At 43.0% G+C, this 25803-nt stretch overlaps 1 protein-coding gene across 2 annotated transcripts; it reads right to left on the bottom strand.

The window, feature by feature from the left end:
- Positions 1-256: 256 nt before the first annotated feature.
- LOC129852710 (semaphorin-4D-like) lies at positions 257-25803 on the bottom strand. Of its 2 annotated transcripts, none has more exons than XM_055918325.1 (14): positions 25498-25803; positions 19348-19490; positions 18282-18329; positions 18066-18167; positions 17879-17972; positions 17685-17789; positions 17430-17572; positions 16840-17018; positions 16569-16677; positions 16260-16431; positions 15143-15258; positions 6349-6494; positions 5298-5374; positions 257-5167 (listed from the first exon to the last, which is right to left on the bottom strand). In XM_055918325.1, exons 1-14 carry the CDS (start codon positions 25595-25597, stop codon positions 4815-4817), a joined length of 1887 nt encoding a protein of 628 aa, XP_055774300.1. In that variant the 5' UTR covers positions 25598-25803; the 3' UTR covers positions 257-4814. The 2 variants fall into 2 exon arrangements, with proteins under 2 accessions (XP_055774300.1, XP_055774301.1); XM_055918326.1 differs by having other exon boundaries at positions 257-3938.

Here is a 25803-nt window from a genome sequence, read left to right as displayed (position 1 = left end):
ATGGATTAAGCCTGCTCGGAAGGGGCTCTCGCAATGAGAGGTGTCATAAGATTTTAGTGTCGGTGGATAACCCTCAAACATTTTCTGTAATTTCTTTACAATGGGCCCGATTCCGACTTAGGGAATTACGCCTTTCCTACACACTTCTCGGTAGTTGGTATTCAGACTTACCTTAAGGTGCTTAGTGGGCTTTGTAGGCGTGGTTCTCTTGGTTCTGCATGGAATAAATGTAATTCAACTGCTGAAACCATCCCACTTGCTGGCCAACATATGAGTTTAATGTACATTCTTAAGCCATCCCTTGAAATACGGGTACTTTTAATAAAAATGTTCTATTAATGCACGCTTAACTCTGGTCGGAATTGGGGCCAATGTAGGTTTGGGAAATGATTCAGCAGGCAAATGCCCCCCACCCCCAGATGCTCTGACTCCTGGTAGCTCGCCACACCACTCGAACACTCATCTTTCACCCCTCAAAGGTCTGACTCATGTTCACTTACTCAAACCTTTCCATCTGTTGCACCAGAAATGGAAGCATTAAATCAGCAGTGTGGATTGCACAGATACAGTGCTGTGAAAAAGTAGCCTCCTTTCTAATTTGTTCTACTTTTGCATATTTTTCTACTGATTGTTATCAGATCTTCAACCAAAACCTAATAGAAAAAGGGAACATGCGTGAACAAATAACAATGACATACTTATTTCAGAAACAAAGTAATGCAATGCCTGTGTGACAAAGTAATTGCGATGTGGCAAGACTTGAAATGAGCAGTTCATGCTTGAAAACCCACAAATGTTGCTGAGTTAAAGCAGTTCTGCATTGAAGAGTGGGCCATAATTCCTCCACAGCGATGCGAGAGACTGATCAACAACTACAGGAAGCATTTGGTTGCAGTCATTGCAGATAAAAGGTGACAACCAGTTATGTAACCAGTAAGGGGAATTGGGTGTTGCATAACTTTGTTAAGTAAGTATACATTTGTTATTTATAAACTCAGGTTCCCTTTATCTAATATTAGGCTTTGAAGAGCTGATAACTTCCAGTATCAAAAATAGAATCAAAAAGGAGGCAAATAATTTGTCACGCAATGGTATCAACAAATAAAAAACAATCTTTCCCTTGAGATATCATTACAGCTTGGGCTTTTCTCATTGAACACAGACTTTACTGTGATGCAAGCCTGGGGTTTTAACAGCAAGAACATTTCACACACATGTCATAAGTCCCATTGATTTCACATACAGTGAGCTTCAAAAGTATTGGGACAGTGACACATTTGTTGTTTTGGCCCTGTACTCCAGCACTTTGGATATTGGAGACACTTTTATTGTACATAAAAATAGAATATATTTCAAACACTTCTACATTAATGTGGATTACGGATAGTCCTGAATGAATTGTGAATAATGATGAGTGAGAAAGATACAGACGCACAAATATCCTAGCTGCCCCCCCCCACCATGCTAACCTCCCGTTATTGTAATGGTGAGAGGGGGTATGATATTTGTGCGTCTAACTTCATTCACGATTCATTCAGGACAGTCCGTAATCATGGTAGCATCCACATTAATGTAGAAGTGTTTAGACCCATTCTTTTCTTATTTACAATAAAAGTGACTCCAAAAATGACACAATGCATTATTTACCATTCATTTCTATTGGGCAAAAAATAATCTGGAACACAACCAAAACAAACAGCAAATGCATCCAACAATTTTCTACAGAATATGGGACCAAATACAAAACTTTTGACTACTAAGTGCAGACGGTCAGCTTTAATTTGAGTGTTTTCATCTATATCGAGTGAACCGTTTAGAAATTATAGCACTTTTTGTACATAGTCCCCCCATTTTAGGGGACAAATTCACTTGCTGTATATGTGTAAAGAATCGTACCCTTTTTTAAAATTTGTCTTGCGTTCTGTGCAAGCAGAGTCAGGGTATATGCAGCAGTTTGGGCCGCCTGGCTCGTTGCGAACTGTGTGAAGACCATTTCTTACTAACAAAGATCGTAATTCATTTGCCAGAATTTTACATAATTGTGACAACATTGAACGTTGTGCAATGTAACAGCAGTATTTAGACTGAGGGATGCCACCCGTTCTATAAAATACGTAATGGTTCGGTATTTTACTGAAAGAATAAACATTTTGTTTTCGAAATGATAGTTTCCGGATTTGACCATATTAATGACCAAAGGCTCGTATTTCTGTGTGTTTATTATATTATAATTAAGTCTATGATTTGATAGAGCAGTCTGACTGAGCGGTGGTAGGCAGCACCAGGCTCGTAAGCATTCATTCAAACAGCACTTTCCTGCATTTGCCAGCAGCTCTTCGCTGTGCTTCAAGCATTGCACTGTTTATGACTTCAAGCTTATCAACTCCCGAGATTAGGCTGGCAATACTATAGTGCCTATAAGAACATCCAATAGTCAAAGTTATATGAAATACAAATAGTATAGAGACAAATAGTCCTATAATTCCTATAATAACTACAACCTAAAACTTCTTAACTGGTAATATTGAAGACTCATGTTAAAAGGAGCCACCAGCTTTCATATGTTCTCATGTTCTGAGCAAGGAACTTAGCTTTTTTACATGGCACATATTGCACTTTTACTTTCTTCTCCAACACTGTGTTTTTGCATTATTTAAACCAAATTGAACATGTTTCATTATTTGAGACTAAATTGATTTTATTTATGTATTATATTAAGTTAAAATAAGTGTTCATTCAGTATTGTTGGAATTGTCATTATTACAAATATATATATATAAAAATCGTCCGATTAATCGGTATCGGCATTGAAAAATCATAATCGGTCGACCTCTAATAGAGATTATGCAAAAATGCCATGGTAATAGAAAAATTGAAGTTTACACACTCCCAGGAATGTCATACATGATGGATCATTAGCTTATACAGTTCACTAACTTTCACACATCTAGATGTCCGGGCGGGGTGGGTGTAGCGCCAGAGACAGCGGTGGGATCAAACTGTAGACCCCAGTTCCTACATTTGAACATAAAAATGGATTTAATCAAACAAAACTATGCTATATTTTATCTCTGGGACCCGCAAGATTACTTAATGTAAGTACATTATTTACCTTCAGAGGTGAATGTATAAAACCAGTTGCTTTGATAAAGGGTTTTGTTGTTGTGCACTCAAACAATATCATGATATGTTTTCACTGTAATTGCTACTGTTAATTGGAAACTGCAGTTAGATTAACAAGAATTGAAGCTTTCTGCCCATACTGTATGTATGTCTATGTCCCAGAACGTTGGCTGTTGAATACAACGTCATTCTAGTCACATTAGAAACAACCGTCCCGGTTTAGGGACACCCATCCCATAGAGGTTATTAACCTCATAGTCATTGTATCATTTTAAATCCAAAGTGCTGGAGTACAAAGCCAAAACAACAACACATTGTCACTGTCCCAATACTTTTGGAACTCACTTTAATTATATATATTAATACAAATAAATAAGCAACAGAAAAATATATATACAGTACCGGTCAAAAGTTTGGACACCTACTCATTCAAGGGTTTTTCTTTATTTGTACTATTTTCTACATTATAGAATAATAGTGAAAACATACACTATGAAATTACACATATGGAATCATGTAGTAACCAAAAAAGTGTTAAAGAAATCAAAATATATTTGAGATTCTTCAAAGTAGCCACCCTTTGCCTTGATGACAGCTTTGCACAATCTTGGCATTCTCTCAACCAGATTCACCTAGAATGCTTTTCAGTCTTGAAGGACTTTTCCTCCACTCTGTGGTCTAACTCATCCCAAACAATCTCAACTGGGTTGAGGTCGGGTGATTGTGGAGGTCAGGTCATCTGATGCAGCACTCCATCAATCTCCTTCTTGGTCAAATAGCCCTTACACAGCCTGGAGGTGTGTTGGGTCATTGTCCTGTTGAAAAACAAATTATAGTCCCACTAAGCGCAAACCAGATGGGATGGCGTATTGTTGCAGAATGCTGTGGTAGCCATGCTAGTTAAGGGTGCCTTGCACTCTAAATAAATCACTGACAGTGTCACCAGCAAAGCACCCCCACAACTCCTCCTCCATGCTTCACGGTGGGAACCACACATACGGAGATCACCCGTTCACCTACTTTGCGTCTCACAAAGACACGGCAGTTGGAACCCAAAATTTTGACTCATCAGACCAAAGGACAGATTTCCACCAGTCTAATGTCCATTGCTCATGTTTCTTGGCCCAAATTAGTTTTGTTTTTTGATTCCATATGTATTATTTCATAGTTTTGATGTCTTCACTATAATTCTACAATGTAGAAAATAGTACAAATAAATAAAAACCCTGCAATGTCCAAACTTTTAACTGGTACTGTATATATTTACAACTATCATGCTGTTAGCATGAAACTTAAAAGTTAAGAAAAAATGTACATATTTCTAAAATTTCTAAAAACGTAAGTATTTTTGCAATATACTATACATTCAGATTGTCACATAAAATATTTCAAACATCTGCAAAGTTCCATATTGGAAAACAGAGCATGATTATAAAATACATAAAGGCCAATTCCTCCAGATAAATCCTTAACTCCGCACAAGTGCAGTTCCTTCAACTTCTAAAGCGTTCTGTTTTTTGACAAGTTGATTGTAAAAGTAACAAAGGAAATGGCTCGGTCACTTGACTGTTGACTGTCATGAACTATTCTTGAGGTAGCGTGGTGTAAGGAAGACCAAAGTACAAGTGCAGACATGTGCAAGTCAAGTCCGCTCGGTCATAGGGCTGGGGTGAGAACCCACAGAGCTGATTCTAGCAGAGCAAAGTCAGGACCAGTGTTAGTACCAGACCCAGACAACCGAAGCGGGGAGAAGCCAGGCCTGTGGCCCCACTGTCTAGCTGTAACTGGTATTGCACCAGGGTCCTGTGGTAGCCCCTCTCCTCAGACACACAGCTGTATGTCCCCTGCTGCTCAGGGCCCATGCTCTCTATTAGCAGGAGACACTGGTGCTCTGACCCTGTGGAGATACACGGTGTTGCTGTGGTGTTGCCATGATGCCTCCAGCTGTACTCAGCGTGGCTGGACAGGGTTGGGCAATTGAGGAAGTACTTTGAAGATAGAGGAATTCTGATTCCATCGCCAACTGATGACCTTGGAAAGTAAACTAAGAGCAAAACATTGCTTTTAGACCTCCATAGCTAACCATTGTGGATGGTGTCCATCCTTTATTATAGTAAATGGTCATAATACGTGGTTTTGTATTTATACTAGGATGGCTGTAACACACTACACACCTTTACTTGCAGTAACTCCTCTGGATATGTTGCTGCATACCTGATGGTTCCCGTTCTCCACATCCTGAATTGTCTTACTGTAAAAAGACAAGCGCATATGAGTTAAGGAGTCTCAACAAGCAACTCAACCAGAGAATAGTGAATGTCTCTTTTCTCTCAGAGGTTGCTCCTTCCGGTCTATGGTATAGTAGGGTGTCTACCTTGTGGTAGGCATAGTGATAGTTATTTAAAACTGCAGAGCTGAACTGAAACCACGGTGCAGAGAGCGTTTGACTACACGACAGGTAATGTGTTAGTGTGTAGTATCGTGTGTGTGTGTAGCATGTGTGCATGTGTGGGGGGAGTGTAGAGGAGGAAGTGTAGTATACGTTTAACAGCAGGTGGGGATCAGAGTGAGCAATTAAGAACTAACATTTTCCACTGACACACACTGCAGACAGACTTGTATGTTACGTTTAATCAAATGAAATATATTGTGTTTGTTTTAATGGCCTCATCTGACACCACATTTGTTTGAACTATATTTTGTTTGTTTTCATGGCTTCATCTGACACCACATTTGTTTGAACTATATTTTGTTTGTTTTCATAGCCTCATCTGACACCACATTTGTTTGAAGTACATTTTGTTTGTTTTTGTGCCCTCATCTGACACCACATTTGTTTGAACTATATTTTGTTTGTTTTCATAGCCTCATCTGACACCACATTTGTTTGAAGTACATTTTGTTTGTTTTTGTGCCCTCATCTGACACCACATTTGTTTGAACAAGGGCCATGTGTGTTTACATCATTCTGGAAAAACTGTCACTGGCCATGTTGAGCTGAACTGATGGAAAATAAGGTCTAGCATAATGACCAAACTAACGCACCACTCTATATTTGCATTTTTGACAACCACCAAGTGTTCAAAACTAACTATAAGGCTCACAGGAAACCACAGAGGAAAGCAATATGTCGGTAACCATTAATGAGAAATCTATTTTCAAATCACCATTAAATATCTATACAGCAGATGCTATAAGCTGAAAGCAGGCTGTGCTTGGTCTCACTTTGTAGCTGTGGTGCAGTGATTGCCGTCCCAGCCGCAGTAAGGGTCTCTGGCCAGGACACAGTCTTCACACTGGGCTCCATACTGCTCACAGCTGTCCAGGTCAATCTGAACCAGCTCTCTGCTGGAGCCCAGATACAGCTTCCCCTGGAACACAACACCACAAAAACATTAGTACTCAAAAGGGTTCTACCTAGAACCTAAAAGGGTTCTTTGGTTGTCCCCATCGGAGAACCCTTTTTGGTTCCAGGTAGAACCCTTTTGAGTTCCATGTAAAACCCTTTACAAAGAGAGTTCTACATGGAACCCAAAAGAGTTCTACCTGGAACCAAAAAGGGTTCATTGTAGGAAATACTGGAACAATGACTTGACTGCAAAAGAAAGTTACCGGCTTACAATTAGAACACCACTTCTTCCACAATATTATTATAGAGATATAAATATTATTATGGTTGAATTTGTCCCTGTCTTTTTAATTTTTTTATTTCACCTTTATTTAACCAGGTAGGCTAGTTGAGAACAAGTTCTCATTTGCAATTGCGACCTGGCCAAGATAAAGCATAGCAAATCGACACATACAACAACACAGAGTTACACATGGAATAAACAAAACATACAGTTAATAATACAGTAGAAAGAAAGAAAACAAAAAGTCTATATAGAGTGAGTGCAAATGAGGTAAGATAAGGGAGTTAAGGGAATAAATAGGCCATGGTGGCGAAGTAATTACAACATAGCAATTAAACACTGGAATGGTAGATGTGCAGAAGATGAATGTGCAAGTAGAGATACTGGGGTGCAAAGGAGCAAGATAAATAAATAAATACAGTATGGGGATGAGGTAGATAGATGGGCTGTTTACAGACTGGCTTTGTACAGGTGCAGTGATCTGTGAGCAGCTCTGACAGCTGGTGCTTAAAGCTAGTGAGGGAGATATGAGTCTCCAGTTTCAGTGATTTTTGCAGTTCGTTCCAGTCATTGGCAGCAGACAACTGGAATGAAAGGCAACCAAAGGAGGAATTGGCTTTGGTGGTGACCAATGAGATATACCTGCTGGAGTGGGTGCTGCTATTGTGACCAGAGAGCTGAGATAAGGCGGGGCTTTACCTAGCAGAGACTTGTAGATGACCTGGAGCCAGTGGGTTTGGCGACGAGTATGAAGCGAGGGCCAACCAACGAGAGCGTACAGGTTGCAGTGGTGGGTAGTGTATGGGACTTTGGTGACAAAACGGATGGCACTGTGATAAACTGCATCCAATTTGTTGAGTAGAGTGTTGGAGGCTATTTTATAGATGACATCGCCGAAGTCGAGGATCGGTAGGATGGTCAGTTTTACGAGGGTATGTTTGGCAGCATGACTGAAGGATGCTTTGTTGCTGTCACGTTCCTGACCTGTTTTCTGTTGTTTGGTATGTGTTTAATTGGTCAGGGCGTGAGTTTTGGGTGGGTAGTCTATGTTATGTGTTTTCTATGTTGAGTTAATGGGTTGCCTGGTATGGCTCTCAATTAGAGGCAGGTGTTTGGCGTTTCCTCTAATTGAGAGTCATATTAAGGTAGGTTGTTTCACATTGTTTGTTGTGGGTGGTTGTCTTCCGTGTCTGTGTATGTTGCGCCACACGGGACTGTTTCGGTATGTTTGTTCGTTCGGTTTTTGTGTAGTCTGTTTTCCCTGTTTGTGCGTTCTTTGTGTTACATGTAAGTTCTTAAGTTTAGGTCTGTTTAGTTAGTTTTGTTAGTTTGTTAATCCTTCCAAGTGTTTGTTTTCGTGTTTCGTCGTTTGTTTTAATAAATCATTATGTATTCACAACCCGCTGCACTTTGGTCAAATCCTTGCTATTCCTCTTCGGATGAGGAGAAGGAGGAAGCCCGTTACAGAACCACCCACCAAACCCGGATCAAGCAGCGGGTAAACGGACAGCGCACGAAACAGGATTTCTGGTCTTGGGAGGAAATCATGGAAGGAAAAGGACCATGGGCTAAACAGCTGGAGGCAGCTCGGAGAGCGGAGGAGACCGGAGAGAGGAACCGGCGTTATGAGGGGACGTGTCTAGCACGGAAGCCCGAAAAGCCCGCAAGTACAACCCAAAAATGTCTTGGGGGGGGGCTAAGAGGTAGTGGGTCTAGGGCAGGTAGGAGACCTGCGCCTACTTCCCAGGCTAACCGTGGAGAGCGGGAGTACAGGCAGACACCGTGTTACGCAGTAGAGCGCACGGTATCTCCTGTACGTGTGCATAGCCCGGTGCGGGTTATTCCACCTCCCCGCACTGGTAGGGCTAGAATGAGCATTGAGCCAAGTGCCATGAAGACGGCTCTACATATCTGGCCACCAGTACGTCTCCTTGGGCCGGCTTACATGGCACCAGCCTTACGCATGGTGTCCCCGGTTCGCCTACATAGCCCGGTGCGGGTTATTCCACCTCCCCGCACTGGTCAGGCGACGGGGAGCATACAACCAGGTAAGGTTGGGCAGGTTCAGTGCCCAAGGGAGCCAGTACGCCTACACGGTCCGGTATATCTGGCGCCACCTTCCCGCGCCAGCTCAGTACCACCAGTGCCTACACCACGCACCAGGCTTCCAGTGCGTCTCCAGAGTCCTGTTCCTCCTCCACACACTCTCCCTGTGGTGCGTGTCTCAAGCTCAGTGCCTCCAGTTTCGGCACCACGCATCAAGCCTCCTGTGCGTCTCCAGAGCCCTGTACGCACTGTTCCTTCTCCCCGCACTCGCCCTGAGGTGCGTGCCCTCAGCCGGTACCTCCAGTTCCGGTACCACGCACCAGGCCTATAGTGCGCATCGAGAGTCCAGTGTGCCCTGTTCCTGCTCCCCGCACTAGCCTTGAGGTGCGGGTCTCCAGTCCGGTACCACCAGTTCCGGCACCACGCACCAGGCCTACTGTGCGCCTCAGCAGGTCAGAGTCGGCTGTCTGCCCAGCACCGTCTGAGCCATCTGTCGGCCCAGCACCGTCTGAGCCATCTGTCGGCCCAGCACCGTCTGAGCCATCTGTCGGCCCAGCGCCGTCTGAGCCATCTGTCGGCCCAGCGCCGTCTGAGCCATCTGTCGGCCCAGCGCCGTCTGAGCCATCTGTCGGCCCAGCGCCGTCTGAGCCATCCGTCGGCCCAGCGCCGTCTGACCCATCCGTCGGCCCAGCGCCGTCTGAACCATCCGTCGGCCCAGCGCCGTCTGAGCCATCCGTCGGCCCAGCGCCGTCTGAGCCATCCGTCGGCCCAGCGCCGTCTGAGCCATCCGTCGGCCCAGCGCCGTCTGAGCCATCCGTCGGCCCAGCGCCGTCTGTGCCATCCGTCTGCCCAGCGCCGTCTGTGCCATCCGTCTGCCCAGCGCCGTCTGAGCCATCCGTCTGCCCAGCGCCTTCTGAGCCATCCGTCTGCCCCGCGCCTTCTGAGCCATCCGTCTGCCCAGCGCCTTCTGAGCCATCCGTCTGCCCAGCGCCTTCTGAGCCATCCGTCTGCCCAGCGCCTTCTGAGCCATCCGTCTGCCACGAGCCATTAGAGCCGCCCGTCTGTCCCGAGCCATTAGAGCCGTCCGTCAGTCAGGAGCCGCTAGAGCCGTCAGTCAGGAGCCGCCAGAGCCGCCAGCCAGTCAGGAGCTGCCAGAGCCGCCATCCAGTCAGAAGATGCCAGAGCTGCCCTTCAGTCATGAGCTGCCCTTCAGTCATGAGCTGCCCTCCAGTCATGAGCTGCCCTCCAGTCATGAGCTGCCCTCCAGTCATGAGCTGCCCTCCAGTCATGAGCTGCCCTCCAGTCATGAGCTGCCCTCCAGTCCGGAGCTGCCACTCAGTCCGGAGCTGCCACTCAGTCCGGAGCTGCCACTCAGTCCGGAGCTGCCATTCAGTCCGTAGCTGCCACTCAGTCCGGAGCTGCCACTCAGTCCGGAGCCGCCACTAGTCCAGAGTTGTCCCTCTGTCCTGAGCTACCTCTCTGTCCTGAGCTACCTCTCTGTCCTGAGCTACCTCTCTGTCCTGAGCTACCTCTTCTATGTAGGAGGGGCCTTAGTGAAGGTTCCTGGACCATGGTCGGGGGCGAGGGTCGCCACTCAAAGGACGCGAAGGAGAGGGACAAAGACAGTGGTGGAGTGGTGTCCTCGTCCACCGCCGGAGCCGCCACCGCGGATAGATGCCCACCCAGACCCTCCCCTTGAGTTGTAGGGGTGCGCCCGGAGTTTGCACCTTGAGGGGGGGGGGGGGTTCTGTCACGTTCCTGACCTGTTTTCTGTTGTTTGGTATGTGTTTAATTGGTCAGGGCGTGAGTTTTGGGTGGGTAGTCTATGTTATGTGTTTTCTATGTTGAGTTAATGGGTTGCCTGGTATGGCTCTCAATTAGAGGCAGGTGTTTGGCGTTTCCTCTAATTGAGAGTCATATTAAGGTAGGTTGTTTCACATTGTTTGTTGTGGGTGGTTGTCTTCCGTGTCTGTGTATGTTGCGCCACACGGGACTGTTTCGGTATGTTTGTTCGTTCGGTTTTTGTGTAGTCTGTTTTCCCTGTTTGTGCGTTCTTTGTGTTACATGTAAGTTCTTAAGTTTAGGTCTGTTTAGTTAGTTTTGTTAGTTTGTTAATCCTTCCAAGTGTTTGTTTTCGTGTTTCGTCGTTTGTTTTAATAAATCATTATGTATTCACAACCCGCTGCACTTTGGTCAAATCCTTGCTACTCCTCTTCGGATGAGGAGAAGGAGGAAGCCCGTTACAGTTGCGATATAGGAAGCCGATTCTAGATTTAATTTTGGATTGGAGATGCTTAATGTGAGTCTGGATGGAGAGTTTACAGTCTAACCAGACACCTAGGTATTTGTAGTTGTCCACGTATTCTAAGTCGGAGCCGTCCAGAGTAGTGATGCTGGACGGGCGGGCAGGTGCGGGCAGTGATCGATTGAATAGCATGCATTCAGTTTTACTTGCATTTAAGAGCAGTTGGAGGCCACGGAAGGAGAGTTGTATGGCATTGAAGCTCGTCTGGAGGTTAATTAACACAGTATCCAAAGAGGGGCCAGAAGTATACAGAATGGTGTCGTCTGCGTAGAGGTGGATCAGAGAATCACCAGCAGCAAGAGCGACATCATTGATGTATACAGAGAAGAGAGTCGGCCCGAGAATTGAACCCTGTGGCACCCCCATAGAGACTGCCAGAGGTCCGGACAACAGGCCCTCCGATTTGACACACTGAACTCTATCAGAGATGTAGTTGGTAAACCAGGCGAGGCAATCATTTGAGAAACCAAGGCTGTCGAGTCTGCCAATAAGAATGTTGTGATTGACAGAGTCGAAAGCCTTGGCCAGGTCGATGAATACGGCTACACAGTAATGTCTCTTATCGATGGTGGTTATGATGTCGTTTAGGACCTTGAGCGTGGCTGAGGTGCACCCATGACCAGCTCTGAAACCAGATTGCAGAGTGGAGAAGGTACGGTGGGATTCGAAATGGTCGGTAATCTGTTTGTTAACCTGGCTTTCGAAGACCTTAAAAAGACAGGGTAGGATAGATATAGGTCTGTAGCAGTTTGGGTCTAGAGTGTCACCCCCTTTGAAGAGGGGGATGACCACGGCAGCTTTCTTTGGGAATCTCAGACGATACGAAAGAGAGATTGAACAGGCTAGTAATAGGGGTTGCAAAAATTTCGGCAGATCATTTTAGAAAGAGAGGGTCCATATTGTCTAGCCCGGCTGATGTGTAGGGGTCCAGATTTTGCAGCTCTGTCAGAACATCAGCTATCTGTATTTGGGTGAAAGAGAAATGGTGGGGGCTGTGGCGGGTTGCTGTGGAGGGTGCCGGGCAGTTGACCGGGGTAGGGGTAGCTAGGTGGAAAGCATGGCCAGCCGTAGAGAAATGCTTATTGAAATTCTCAATTATAGTGGATTTACCGGTGGTAACAGTGTTTCCTAGCCTCAGAGCAGTGGGCAGCTGGGAGGAGGTGTTCTTATTCTCCATGGACTTTACAGTGTCCCAGAACTTTTTTGAGTTTGTACTACAGGATGCAAATTTATGTTTGAAAAAGCTAGCCTTAGCTTTCCTAACTGCCTGTGTATATTTGTTCCTAACTTCCCTGAAAAGTTGCATATCACGGCGGCTATTCAATGCTAATGCAGAACGCCACAGGATGTTTTGGTCAAGGGCAGACAGGTCTGGAGTGAACCAAGGACTATATCTATTGCTAGTTCTACATTTTTTGAATGGGGCAGGCTTATTTAAGATGGTGAAGAAGACACTTTTAAAGAATAACCAGGCATCATCTACTGACGGGATGAGGTCAATGTCATTCCAGGATACCCCAGCCAGGTCGATTAGAAAGGCTTGCTCGCAGAAGTGTTTTAGGGAGCGTTTGACAGTGATGAGGGGTGGTTGTTTGGTCGCAGACCCATTACGGATGCATGCAATGAGGCAGTGATCGCTGAGATCTTGATTGAAAACAGCAGAGGTGTATTTGGAGGGCGAGTTAGTTAGGATGATATCTATGAGCGTGCCCATGTTTACGGATTTGGGGTTGTACCTGGTAGGTTCATTAATCATTTGTGTGAGATTGAGGGCATCAAGCTTAGATTGAAGGATGGCCGGGGTGTTAAGCATGTCCCAGTTTAGGTCACCTAGTAGCACGAGCTCAGAAGATAGATGGGGTGCAATCAATTCAAATATGGTATCGAGGGCACAGCTGGGCGCAGAAGGTGGTCTATTGAAAGCGGTAAAAGTGAGAGACTTGTTTCTGGAAAGGTGAATTTTTAGAAGTAGAAGCTCGAATTGTTTGGGTACAGGCTTGGATAGTAATACAGAACTCTGCAGGCTATCTCTGCAGTAGGTTGCTACACCGCCCCTTTTGGCAGTTCTATCTGGGAGGGAAATGTTATAGTTAAGGATGGAAATTTCAGGGTTTTTGGTGGTTTTCCTAAGCCAGGATTCAGACACGGCTAAGACATCCGGGTTGGCAGAGTGTGCTAAAGCAGTAAGTAAAACAAATTTAGGGAGTAGGCTTCTAATGTTAACATGCATGAAACCAAGGCTTTTACAGTTACAGTAGTCAACAAATGAGAGCACCTGGGGAGTGGGAGTGGAGCTAGGCACTGCAGAACCTGGATTAACCTCTACATCACCAGAGGAACAGAGGAGAAGTAGGATAAGGGTACGGCTAAAGGCTATATGAACTGGCTGTCTAGCACGTTCGGAACAGAGAGTTAAAGGAGCAGGTTTCTGGGCACAATAGCATAGATTCAAGGCATAGTGTACAGACGAAGGTAAGGTAGGATGTGAGTACATTGGAGGTAAACCTAGGCATTGAGTAATGATGAGAGAGATATAGTCTCTAGAGACATTTAAACCAGGTGATGTCATCGCATATGTAGTAGGTGGAACAACATGGATACAGTGAAATAAGACAGTAATCACTGACCAGGACAGTAATGGACGAGGCATATTGATATTAGAGAGAGGCATGTGTAGCCAAGTAAACATATGGGTCCAGTGAGTGGTTGGGCTGACTGGGGACACGGCGATTCAGACAGTTATCAGGCCGATGCTAACAAGCTAACAGTTAGTAGGCCGGGGCTAAACACGCTAGAAGTTAGCAGACCAGGGCTAGCAAGTTAGCAGAATGGCCTTTGGGAGACGTCGCGATGGTGGTCTGTTTTTTCTTCGTGCGGTGACGTCAATAGACCAGTCGTGGATTAGTAGGTTTCCAAGTAGCTCTAGGTAGCTAGCAGGCCGTGGTTAGCAGAATGGGCCTTCAGCGGACGTCGCACCTGAGGGGCCTGTTGGAATCCTCGGGCAGATTATGTCGGTATTCCAGTCATAGAGGATCGGCGGGGTTCTGTGCCCCGTACCGGCAGTAGAAGGGGTCCGGATATTGTAGCCCAGGAGTGGGCTTCGGTGGTAGCACAGGAGCCCTAGCCAGGCTAGCTTCAGGCTAATTGGTGCTTGCTCCGGGATGGAAACGCTAGCCAGGAATAGTCACCCGGGATTGCGGTTAGCTAGTTGCGAAGATCCAGATGAAAATGTTCAGAGTTTGCGGTAGGAATCCGGGGATATGAAGAGAAAAAACATTTAAAAAATTAAATAGGTCCGTTATGCTCTGGTTTGAGTCACGTTGTTCGAACTGGCGAGAGCTTTCCCGAGCTAAAGGTTAGCTGATGACCGCTAGCAATGGTTTGCTGACTGGTAGCTGGTAACTAGTTAGCTAGCTAGCTTCAGTTGAAGGATTCTGAAGTAAATAGAAATACTTTAGAGAAAAAAAACAGATCCACACCACATTGGGGGAGGCGGGTTGCAGGAGAGTATTTAGTTGAGGTTTAGGAAAATATATTTAAAAGATATGCGAAGAAAAAGATGCAAAAAGATATATTCAAGGGACACGACAGGGCAAAGACGTCTGACTGCTACACTATCTTGGATTGTTGTCTATTGTCCCTCTCATCCCGTTCAGACCTCTGGGGCGTATTGTGTTCGGATTTTGGAAGCCACCTTCCAATGTGGGCGCATTGGAGATGGATCTAACGTTAGCAACAGCCTACAACATTCTGTGTATTTGAAAAAGGCATGTGATTTCAAACCTGTGGCCAATACTTATTATCCAACTAAATCCACAATTTATACACAGATGGAATGCATTTTAAGGACAGCAACATCTGCAGTTCAATCATCAAATGTTCAGCCGTGATCAAATAACTGATCCACATGTTAAAACATGGTTTGAAAGGAATCTCTTTGACTCTGTCTATTCCACTCCATGTCTCATTACTACATTACTACCACTGTTGGATCTCAATGGGGAGGTTTAGGTGTGGGCTGTGTTCCTTGACTCACCGTGGAGGACTGCAACATCATACTGAGGATGTGTGCTATGTAGTTAAAAGGTTGTAACTCAGCGATGACGAAGACCTGACCATCCCTCTCCAGAATCTTATGAATCTCTCCATTCTCTAGTGTACGCACACACACGCACACACACACACACAGACAGTGTCAAACAGCAGTAATTCATCATTGAGGATATGAGTGAGAGTCAAACATTACAAAAAAAAGTGTGTAAGAAATGTCAACACAGTCATTTAAGCATAACACACACACAATAGTTCATGTTTTATCATAATGTTGAGACATCCTCCAGTCATATTACACCACTCACAGTACAGATGCAGATGCATGCTGGGCCATATTTATGAGTATCTATGACTATTGCTACAGTAATGCATCTGATACTGTACTTCAATTACATTCATCAGTCTCATGTCAGGGTTGTATGTCTGACACACCTAACAAACTGTTTTGCAAGCATTCATCTCAAGTTAGGGTTGATTGCATGAGTGTGTGTGCAATGATAGGAAATGAACTGCGGCTTGGCAAAGACTCCCAGCACAGTGTGATAAGAGTATACTTCCGCTTAGTTCTCTTTTTTAAACGTCAAAATAAACTGTTGACAGGCCTTTTCTACACCTTACAAAAGATCAGCGTGAAAATAAAGTGTCACTTTACACCCTGTAGTACCATATATGGTCAATAGTATTTCAACCTTCTGAAAGCCTCTGTCTCTTGAAACTGGTTCGAGTATAAGATGGAAACGTTCTCATCTCATCCACATTCCTATAAATATACTGTACATATACAGCATATACACAATACGGCTCCTTATCATCACTTGCTGCAGGGTCATAGTGTACGTGGTCCCGTGTGGCTCAGTTGGTAGAGCATGGCGCTTGCAACGCCAGGGTTGTGGGTGCAATTCCCACGGGGGGACCAGGATGAATATGTATGAACTTTCCAATTTGTAAGTCGCTCTGGATAAGAGCGTCTGCTAAATGACTTAAATGTAAATGTAAATGTCATAAGAGGTCTATGTTAAAGGTCTCCAAACATAACATTCCCGTCATTCCTTTCAGACTGATCATTTATGATTCATCGTCTAGAGATCAAAACTTCTCACCTAAAGACAGAAACAGGACATTCCCTTTGCCTTGGACGCTGTCCACACAGATGTGGTGGTAATACTGGTGAGTGACCAGGAGAGGCCCACTGGTGACCCACTCCTCCATCTCTGAAAACTCGTCCACCATCTTCAGGACTTCCATGGGGATTTTAGTACTGTCTTTAACACACTACAAGAGGATGGACACGTATGTATACTTCAACATACAAAGACATACACAGAATACAGTCCAATATTGTAGACATACAGAGTAAAGGAGTAGCGCTGACTAGAAAGTCATATTGTGGAGTATATTGTTGAGCATACCTCCCCAGGTCGTGGGCTTGGAACGGACCCCGTGTGTCCCTTGAAGTTGGAGGTTTTAAAGATGCGGTCAATATCTGCTATGGTGTAGACACATACAGCACTCATACCCCTAGGGATAGACACAGAGCTCAGCAAGTTTCAACTATCCACTGCAACTTCATGTCATAAACTGTACTACGAGTCCCTGCTACCAGCTCCTGTTGTGTTGTTATTGCTGATTTGTGTATGTTACTAAGGTACATTCTGATCTATCTACAGTATGTCGTCCTACCAGCCATTCCTGAAGAGTGCATAGACCCTGGTATCCTGCCACCTTTCTGCCAGAACAGTGTTCACGTCCACTAGCTGGGTGAAGGACAGCCTGCTGCCATGTTCTCCACAGAAGAGCCTGGCACTCAGCTTGGAGGTCCACTTGAACTGCAGATAGCCCTTAGGTCCTCCAATATCAGCCTGGAACACACATGCAACCACAGACATGCTAAGATAATCACAGTGGGCAGTGCACACACCACTCAAGGAGACCCCGATGGAATTAGTCTTAATTAAGGGCTTAAATGGGCAGAAATGGAGTGGTACCACATATGAAAGATCTATAAATATTTTCTGAACTAAACTGCAACACTGGTGATTTCATACAGTGCAGGCATGATTCATGTTCTACAGTATGTAGTGCTTACCAGTGGAGGCTGCTGGGGAGAACGGCTCATAATAATGGCCGGAACGGAGCAAATGGAATGGCATTAAAACACCTGGAAACCATGTGTTTGATATATTTAATAGCATTCCACTGATTCCACTGCAGTTATTACCACGAGCCTGTCCTCCCCAATTAAGGTGCCACCAACCTCCTGTGGTGCTTACCATGCAGACTTGAGCAACCCGGGGAACCCAGAGATCAGAGTCCAAACTCGGGTCTTGGATCTTCTCTATGTAGAAAGCATATAGTCTGTCCTGCAGACGATCCTCTCTCTGCCCGCTAGCCACCAAACTCACATATCTCTGTTCTAAGGAAAAGAACAGGAGGAATAATGACGGTCCATGGACAGTGTGATCAGATATACAGTACTACGCAAAACAATGTCAGGCCATGTCTTGTTCTTTCGCCCTGTTCCATACCTGTTCCACTCTTTGTCCATATCATGTTCTTCCCAAACCTGTTGATCCCCACGGAACCCTCTGTGCCTGAGTGAGTGATGTAGAACTCCTCTACCTCAGAAGAAACTGGAGACACAACACATTAGCTCAATAACCACTCATGAACATTAGGTCTTATTATAGAGTAATGTTTTCCAATTAGACATTTTCCTCACCAATGAGGAGCGACGGCTCTCTTTCATTTATGTGTTGACCAATGTCTTGGATGCCCTTGGATGGAGTGCAGATAAACGGGTCGTCTGATGGGTTCTACAGTGGAATCGTTTTGTGTTAACACGCCAATGGTAAAATGGTACCATGAAAAGTAATGTATACTTATATAATGAAAAGTATGTCCCATACCATGTAACAGCACAATGTGTGTTGTTGTCCATTGGTTCCACACAGGAACAGTTGGTTTGGATCTTTAGTCTTGCGTAAAACAGTGATGTTATAGTGACAGTCCTGAAGGACAAAACAGAACCGTGTTACATGGTTGTATGCAAAATATTCTATGTGCAACTTTAGTAATGAACTGTACTATAAAACCAACATCCTCTCATCTTTTCAGATACTCACTGGTGATCTGGGATCATTACTTCTACAACCCTCTCCAAACACAGGACTCTGTAAAGGCAATCATTAAAAATATTGTACAGGTACAGATGTAGGATCTTCATTTGAGCCAGTTTAATAGAGCAGGAAAATACTCATGCAGCAACAGGACATGTGAATTATTATGTGGATAATAATTCATGGACATTTTTTTGTAGGCGTTGATACATTTTTCGTTAGGGTAAATCAAGTGACATTTTAAAGTGGAAATTGCAAACTTTAAAAGCCTTTTTAAACCTTGAATATTATACAAGTTTGCATTTCCTGCCGTGCAGCAACGACATATTGATAAAAGTAATATCCTACATCTGTACATGTAAAGTACTGTTAGGTTCTAATTATCAGAGTAAGAACTCGACGGACACCGCGAAAGCTTAAACCAAGTTCATTCTTCCCAAAGGATCGAACAGCTGAATCGACAAAGACAAGGTTACAATAGTGGTAGTATATGTACCCCACTTTGGGTGGAGTCTCCTCCTTCTCGCTAAACATTACATCTTTATTGCTAGGCAGGAAACTAAGTAATACTGGCAATAAATGGTTCCTTTTCCCTTAATGTGACCTGACCTTGACCCCCCTATCCACGTCTCTCTCCCCTTGTCAGTACTGCCACATGTGACTGTTTTACCTGCACTCAGCCCCTCCCAAGCTTAATTACACCCACCATAACACTTCCTCCTACAGACATCTCCTGGTGTAAACTCTGGGCTATGGCACCCCTCATGTGTCTATTAGGACTAATGATTAATAATAGTTAAAGCTCAGAAATCCAAACCCATCAGTACAATGTTCAATACATCCATTTCAACGTAATCTAGTCTACAGCATGTAAGAGGGGAAGGACTGTTTAACTAAATATTTACTGTAAAAATATCAATAACCCTCCCTCTGTTATTACCATCAATTACATTACAGCAACTGTATTGGACAATCCTACTTAGAGCACAACCTGAATAGAGCTAAATCAATATAAAGCAACACAATACACAAGTAAGGTTTGCAGTAAGGGTATGTAACTCAGTCATACTACCATTCTAGAGGTCTTAGAATTGTGGAAGTTTGCCTGGAACAGGTTTTTGTGGCCTGTAGCATATACTATGTTGTCATGAGGGCCATGCAGGAGATCTATATGGCTGTTATTCCCAGACAGTTGGATTCTTAGGAAGCTCACATCTGAGGACACAGAGATATAAATCATTAAGAAAACATATGACTGGACATGTGTTCATGCAAAAAATGTGCTCATTGAGATTACACTCTGGAACTTCTGGAACTAGGATAACTTCTTGGAAACCATGATTGATCCCATTAATAAGGGATCATAGCTTTCACCTGGTCAGTCTATGTCATGGAAAGAGCAGGTGTTCCTAACGTTTTGTACACACAGTGTATATTGATATTGGCAGAGTTAAATAAAAGAAGGTACCCAGTGACCAAATTTGAGCAGGGTGAATGTTTCACGTTGTGCCAGATGAGTTTATCCTTCTAACTTTACCGTAGCAGAGCATATTTCCATAATGTGGGTATAAGCTAGAGGTCAACCGATTATGATTTTTCAACGCCGATACCGATTATTGGAGGACCAAAAAAAGCCGATACCGATTAATAGGACGATTTTCTTTTATTATTTATTTATTTATTTGTAATAATGACAATTACAACAATACTGAATGAACACTTTTATTTTAACTTAATATAATACATCAATCAAATCAATGTAGCCTCAAATAAACAATGAAACATGTTCAATTTGGTTTAAATAATACAAAAGGTATGAAATATGGTTCATGTTCTTGTACTTTTGGAGAAGCGCAAAAATGGTCCTACTCTCTTTCATTTCTCTCGGAACGGTGCTATGCCAGAATGTGGACAGCCAGAGCCCGGCACGGTATACCTCAGTCCAGGTATAGCATGCATCGTTGTACATCTAATCATCACGAAATGATGAAAGGTGAATCGAGAAGATTCAAATACTGTTCGTTTTTAATTAAACTGCCATTATCGTCAGCATGCTAGGCGAGGTAATGCTAAAGCTACCTATTGGATTCAACAACACTTCCGGTAGCTACTCACTCCAACTCTAGGCGTTGCATTTTTATGACATTTCTTTCATTGTATTCACAGGAATGTTCCTGTATTGATGTGTAATGTTGTTATTATTGTTGCAATCATTTATTTTTTATGGAATCCAATGGGCTGCTATTGCATTAGCTAGCCTAGCATGCTGGCGAAAACTGCAGTTTAATTCAAAACAAGCAATATATAAATATTCTCGATTCAGGATGATTATGAGTACAACGACATGTTTCCACATTCCCGCAAAGCACCACAGAGTTTCTAAACCCAGAGACGCAACATTGCGAGACTTCTGGGAACGCTTGCGAAACAGACCAAGCAGACCAGGCCGGGGTTTGGGGTTTGAGAAGTGAAATGTCTTTAAGTAGTTTAATATGTTATTACTCCAACCTTGTGAAAGTGACAAAATTACCCATTTTTAAACAACTTCATATCGAAGGAGTGCCTTTGATTTGATGGCCTGCACACGACCTTCAGACCCAATGATGTGTTTCTACGCATGAGCTTAGCTAGTCAACGTCGCCATGACATCGCCTACAAGTGTGATTGGGGGTTTCTATTGGAGAAGCAGTTCCTGCCTATCTTCAGACAGTACTATCACAGACTGAACAATGAGACAGATATTTCACTGGATGTATAAATGTGAACCATCCGCTTGGCGTTTCAACTGGTAGTCAGAGGAAGCCCAGTTGCCTGCAGTGTGGGAAGATGGAACGAGATGGATTTTGGCCGACATTCTGCTAATTTTGTCATCGATGAAACATTTGATCTCAATACAATTTTCTGTTCACAAAACTACAATCTGTTATTAACAGAGTGGACAAAGTTTTGTATTTTTTTATTGATCTTTATTTAACTAGGCAAGTCAGTTAAGAACAAATTCTTATTTACAAAATGGCCTACACCGGCCAAACCTGGACGACGCTGGGCCAATTGTGCGCTGCCCTATGGGACTCCCAATCACGTCTGGTTGTGATACAGCCTGGAATCGAACCAAGGTGTCTATATTGACGCCTCAAGCATTGAGATGTAGTGCCTTAGACCACTGCGCCACTCGGGAGCCCAAATTATACTTAACTCATTGCCAAAGTTGAAACAATTGTGTTTATTTTTAAAAGGAGTGGAAAGGCAAATTGAGTTACTCTTCACAGAGTAGGCGTTCCCTAATGGAAATATGCACATGCATGCTAGAACACGCCAATAGGATCTCGCTAGCTTGTGCTTTGCTCTGCCCACCTCCATGCTTGTTCTGCTCACTATGACTCATTTGTTCCCATTTGAAACAACGGTCTATCTTGGTACTATACTGTCTTTGCAACGTGGTCTCAGAGCATTTCATATTATTCTGTACGTAAATCTGAGACACTCCATTCAGTATATGTTACATTTCGTATGGTATGTAGTAATTTTCGTATGATACGTTACGAATTGCAATTGTACAATATGTTACAAACTGCAATTCGTCCAAAATGTTAGGAATTTGCAAAATGTACAACTTCTTATGAATTTCTAAATGTATGATATGTTACAAATTCCAATTTGTAGTGGCTAATGTTAGCTAGGGGTGACTAGGTAGAAGAGCCCCACCTGTTTTGAGCACCACATTTTTAGCAACAAAAAAAATATTATTTATTTATATTAAATCATTCAGTCAATAAAGCCTCCATACAAACATGGTCTCTTTTTTGCTTTCTTGAGTAAGGCAGCTCCAAAATGCAGGTGTTTCAGCCCATTACCAACGCTCCGTTAAATACAGAGCGTTGGTAATGTTCTCTAATTGCGCCGTGATTGGCTCAGTGTTCTGTCACTCATGGGGACACTAGGTCACTGCCAAATCTAAGGGTAGAGCTCTAAAATTCAAGCCCCCTGGGTACTGCAATAGAGTTACATTAGAAGTGCCCATCCAAGAAGGTTCAAGGTCATTGGCCACAGATACAATTACATCATATCACGTTATATATACATTAACTTTGATTGGACTGATCATGTCAACATCATACTTTCAAAATCTTAGCTAGCAGTCATCATCATGAATCAAAGTGACAACCTACTAGTAAAATCCTTTTTAATCCTTGTCATATGAAGATAAATAATGAAGAGAAATTATAGATAAAATGTATCGGTGCTCATCGGCCATTGGACATATACATTACACAAGAAGTTGGAAATCGCATATTCAACACTGAGTGGTTTGGAAGGAATCAGTGGCTAACTGCAAGCATTGCAAAGCAATCACTGGCCTGCTATTCAGTGGAGTGGGTGTGTGGTCTCAATTCTCAGTTTAAGGTTCTCTTTTCCAAGCTTAAAATGATAAACATTCAACATCGGCCATGCTGTCAAACCAACATGATTTCTGGAGCGCTCAAAACAACTGTTAACTCAGAACTGGGAAATCTGACTTCAGTGAGTTCAAGACAACTGGGAACTCAGGAAAAAATGAGCTCCGACTGGAAAAATACGTTTTGAGTATCTATATGAGTATAAGTATCTATATCCATAGTAAAACGAGTACTATATCGGCATAACCTGAAAGGCCGCTCAGCAAGGAAGAAGCCACTGCTCCAAAACCGCCATAAAAAAGCCAGACTACGGTTTGCAACTGCACATGGGGACAAAGATCGTACTTTTTGGAGAAATGTCCTCTGGTCTGATGAAACAAAAATTTTAACTGTTTGGCCATAATGACCATCTTTATGTTTGAAGGAAAAAGGGGGAGGCTTGCAAGCCGAAGAACACCCTCCCAACTGTGAAGTATGGGGGTGGCAGTATTATGTTGTGGGAGTGCTTTGCTGCAGGAGGGACTGGTGCACTTCACAAAATAGATGGCATCATGAGGGTGGGAAATTATGTAGATATATTGAAGCAACATCTCAAGACATCAGTCAGGAAGTTAAAGCTTGGTCGCAAATGGGTCTTCCAAATGGACAATGACCCCAAGTATACTTCCAAAGTTGTGGCAATATGGCTTAAGGAAAACAAAGTCAAGGTATTGGAGTGGCCATCACAAAGCCCTGACATCAATCCCATAGAAAATTTGTGGGCAGAAGTGAAAAAGCGTGTGCGAGCAAGGAGGCCTATAAACCTGACTCAGTTACACCAGCTCTGTCAGGAGGAATGGGCCAAAGATTAACCCAACTTATTGTGGGAAGCTTGTGGAAGGCTACATGAAACGTTTGACCCAAGCTAAACAATTTAAAGTCATTGTACCAAATACTAATTGAGTGTATGTAAACTTCTGACCAATTAGGAATGTGATGAAAGAAATAAAAGCTGAAATAAATAATACTCTCTGCTATTATTCTGACATTTCACATTCTTAAAATAAAGTGGTGATCCTAACTGACCTAAGACAGAGAATTTTCACTAGGATTAAATGTCAAAAATTGTGAAAAACTGAGTTTAAATGTATTTGGCTAATGTGTATGTAAACTTCCGACTTCAACTGTATGTATACTGCAGCTACAAAACTAATACTAAGTGTATGTGGTGTAGTAAACTGTTAGTAGCCCATGTGCCTCCCACTAATAACTTGGTCTATTTTCACGTCTTGCTTTCGCATACTGTTCTGATTTGGTGGTGCACATGTAGCCTATTACCTGTTTCAGAGAAATGTCATTATTGAATATTGTAAGAGCTTTCATTGTCTGCTAATATGCACCCTTTATTTATCCTACGGTTTTGACTTGGTGTACAGGGAGAACACTTTAAGAACGGCCCATGTTCTGAATTCTGTCGCTGTACATTTAAAAAGTGCTGAACAAATAGTTATATTGAATACGTCCGTCCTAGCTCGCTCATTAATGTCTTAATCGAAATTACGGATGCCTTATGCCATTATTTGTACATCTCAATTGTCAGTAAAAAACACATTTGTTTAAGCAAGTCAGCCATATCAGCTAGGTTTTTTTAAAGGCAGTAAATGAGACAATAAATCAGTAAATTATTAACTGCTTATTAACTGCCAGACAAGGTTTCGCTGATAGCCAGGTGTAGCAGTGGGAAGGTGTTTGGACTGCTGTTGGGACAGCTTTATGTAGGCCCTAACAGTTTGTGGGCAACATTTGTCAACGTTATAGTGCAATAATGTATTGTTTAGTGTTGTGTTGTGTTGTGTAGTGGCTTTGCTGGCATTCATCCACTAAATCTTTTTTGTTTTTTGCCCCACCAAGATGTACATGCTAAAATCCAGTGGTGGTAAAAAATACCCAATTGTCATACTTGAGTAAAAGTAAAGATACCTTAATAGGAAATGACTGTCTTCACTATTATTCTAAAATGTAGAAAATAGTCAAACTAAAGAAAAACCCTGGAATGAATAGGTGTATCCAAACATTTGACTGGTACTGTACTTACGTATCAAAAGTAACTGTAGTTGCTCAAATATACTTAACTATCAAAAGGAAAAGGAAAAGTTTGAATAATAAAAAAAAATCTTATATTAAGCAAACCAGATGGCACATTTTTTTACAGATAGCCAGGGTCACTAAACCAACACTCAGACATTGTTTACAAACAAAGCAATTGTGTTTAGTGAGTCCGCCAGATCAGAGGCAGTAGGGATGACCAGGGATGTTCTCTTGATAAGTGTGTGAATTTGACTAAGCATTCAAAATGTAAAGAGTACTTTTGGGTATCAGGGGAAATGTATAGAGTAAAAAGTACCACATTTTCTTTAGGAATGTAGTGAAGAAAAATTTGTCAAAAATATAAATAGTAAAGTAAAGTACACATTCCCCAAAAAACGACTTAAGTACTGTAAAGTATTTTTTTCTTAAGTACTTTACGCCCTGCTAAAATCGCCACTGGTCTTGTGTAAACATACCAAACATATATAACGTACTAATTTGAATGTCTCAGATTTACTTTTAATATGTTACGTCTGGTCTATGAGAACAGTCTGGTATTTGATAGCACAGTTCAAAAATCAAGAAAGAAAGAGAACTCAAAGAGTGTCGGCTCCTTTTGGTTATTGTGGACTCGATACTTTTCCTCCAGATATTTTAGTATTGAATATAAATCGACTCCTAATAGGCCTAATCATTTAACCCCTGCTGTCATCATTCAAACATTGTAGTATTGATTTAAAATAAAAAGCTTAATTTACCCTTGTCTGTCAATGTCACTCTCGGTTTGTGGGTAAAGTCCGAAGCTTTCACCGGAAAAAGTAGTCCTAAAAGTACGGCAAAGAGCGCGAGCAGACTCATGCTTTTCTGTCTTGGCTCTCGGCAATTAATTACTTCAAACTGTAGTAGCGTTATTTTAGCATACAACACAAGGGTGAGGTCTATACAGTCTGGTCTTCCATTTAGTATTGTCTTCAATTTTCAATCAAGTACAGTAGCTTAATTGTTCTGTAGTGAGACAGACTCCACTCAGTAATATTTTTAATAGACTACGCACTTGATTTGTC

Source organism: Salvelinus fontinalis, chromosome 4 (genome assembly GCF_029448725.1).
Source record: "Salvelinus fontinalis isolate EN_2023a chromosome 4, ASM2944872v1, whole genome shotgun sequence".
In the NCBI taxonomy this organism is placed as follows: Eukaryota; Metazoa; Chordata; class Actinopteri; order Salmoniformes; family Salmonidae; genus Salvelinus; species Salvelinus fontinalis.
Note: the sequence above shows the minus strand (reverse complement) of the source record. Positions and strands in the feature narration are given on the sequence as shown.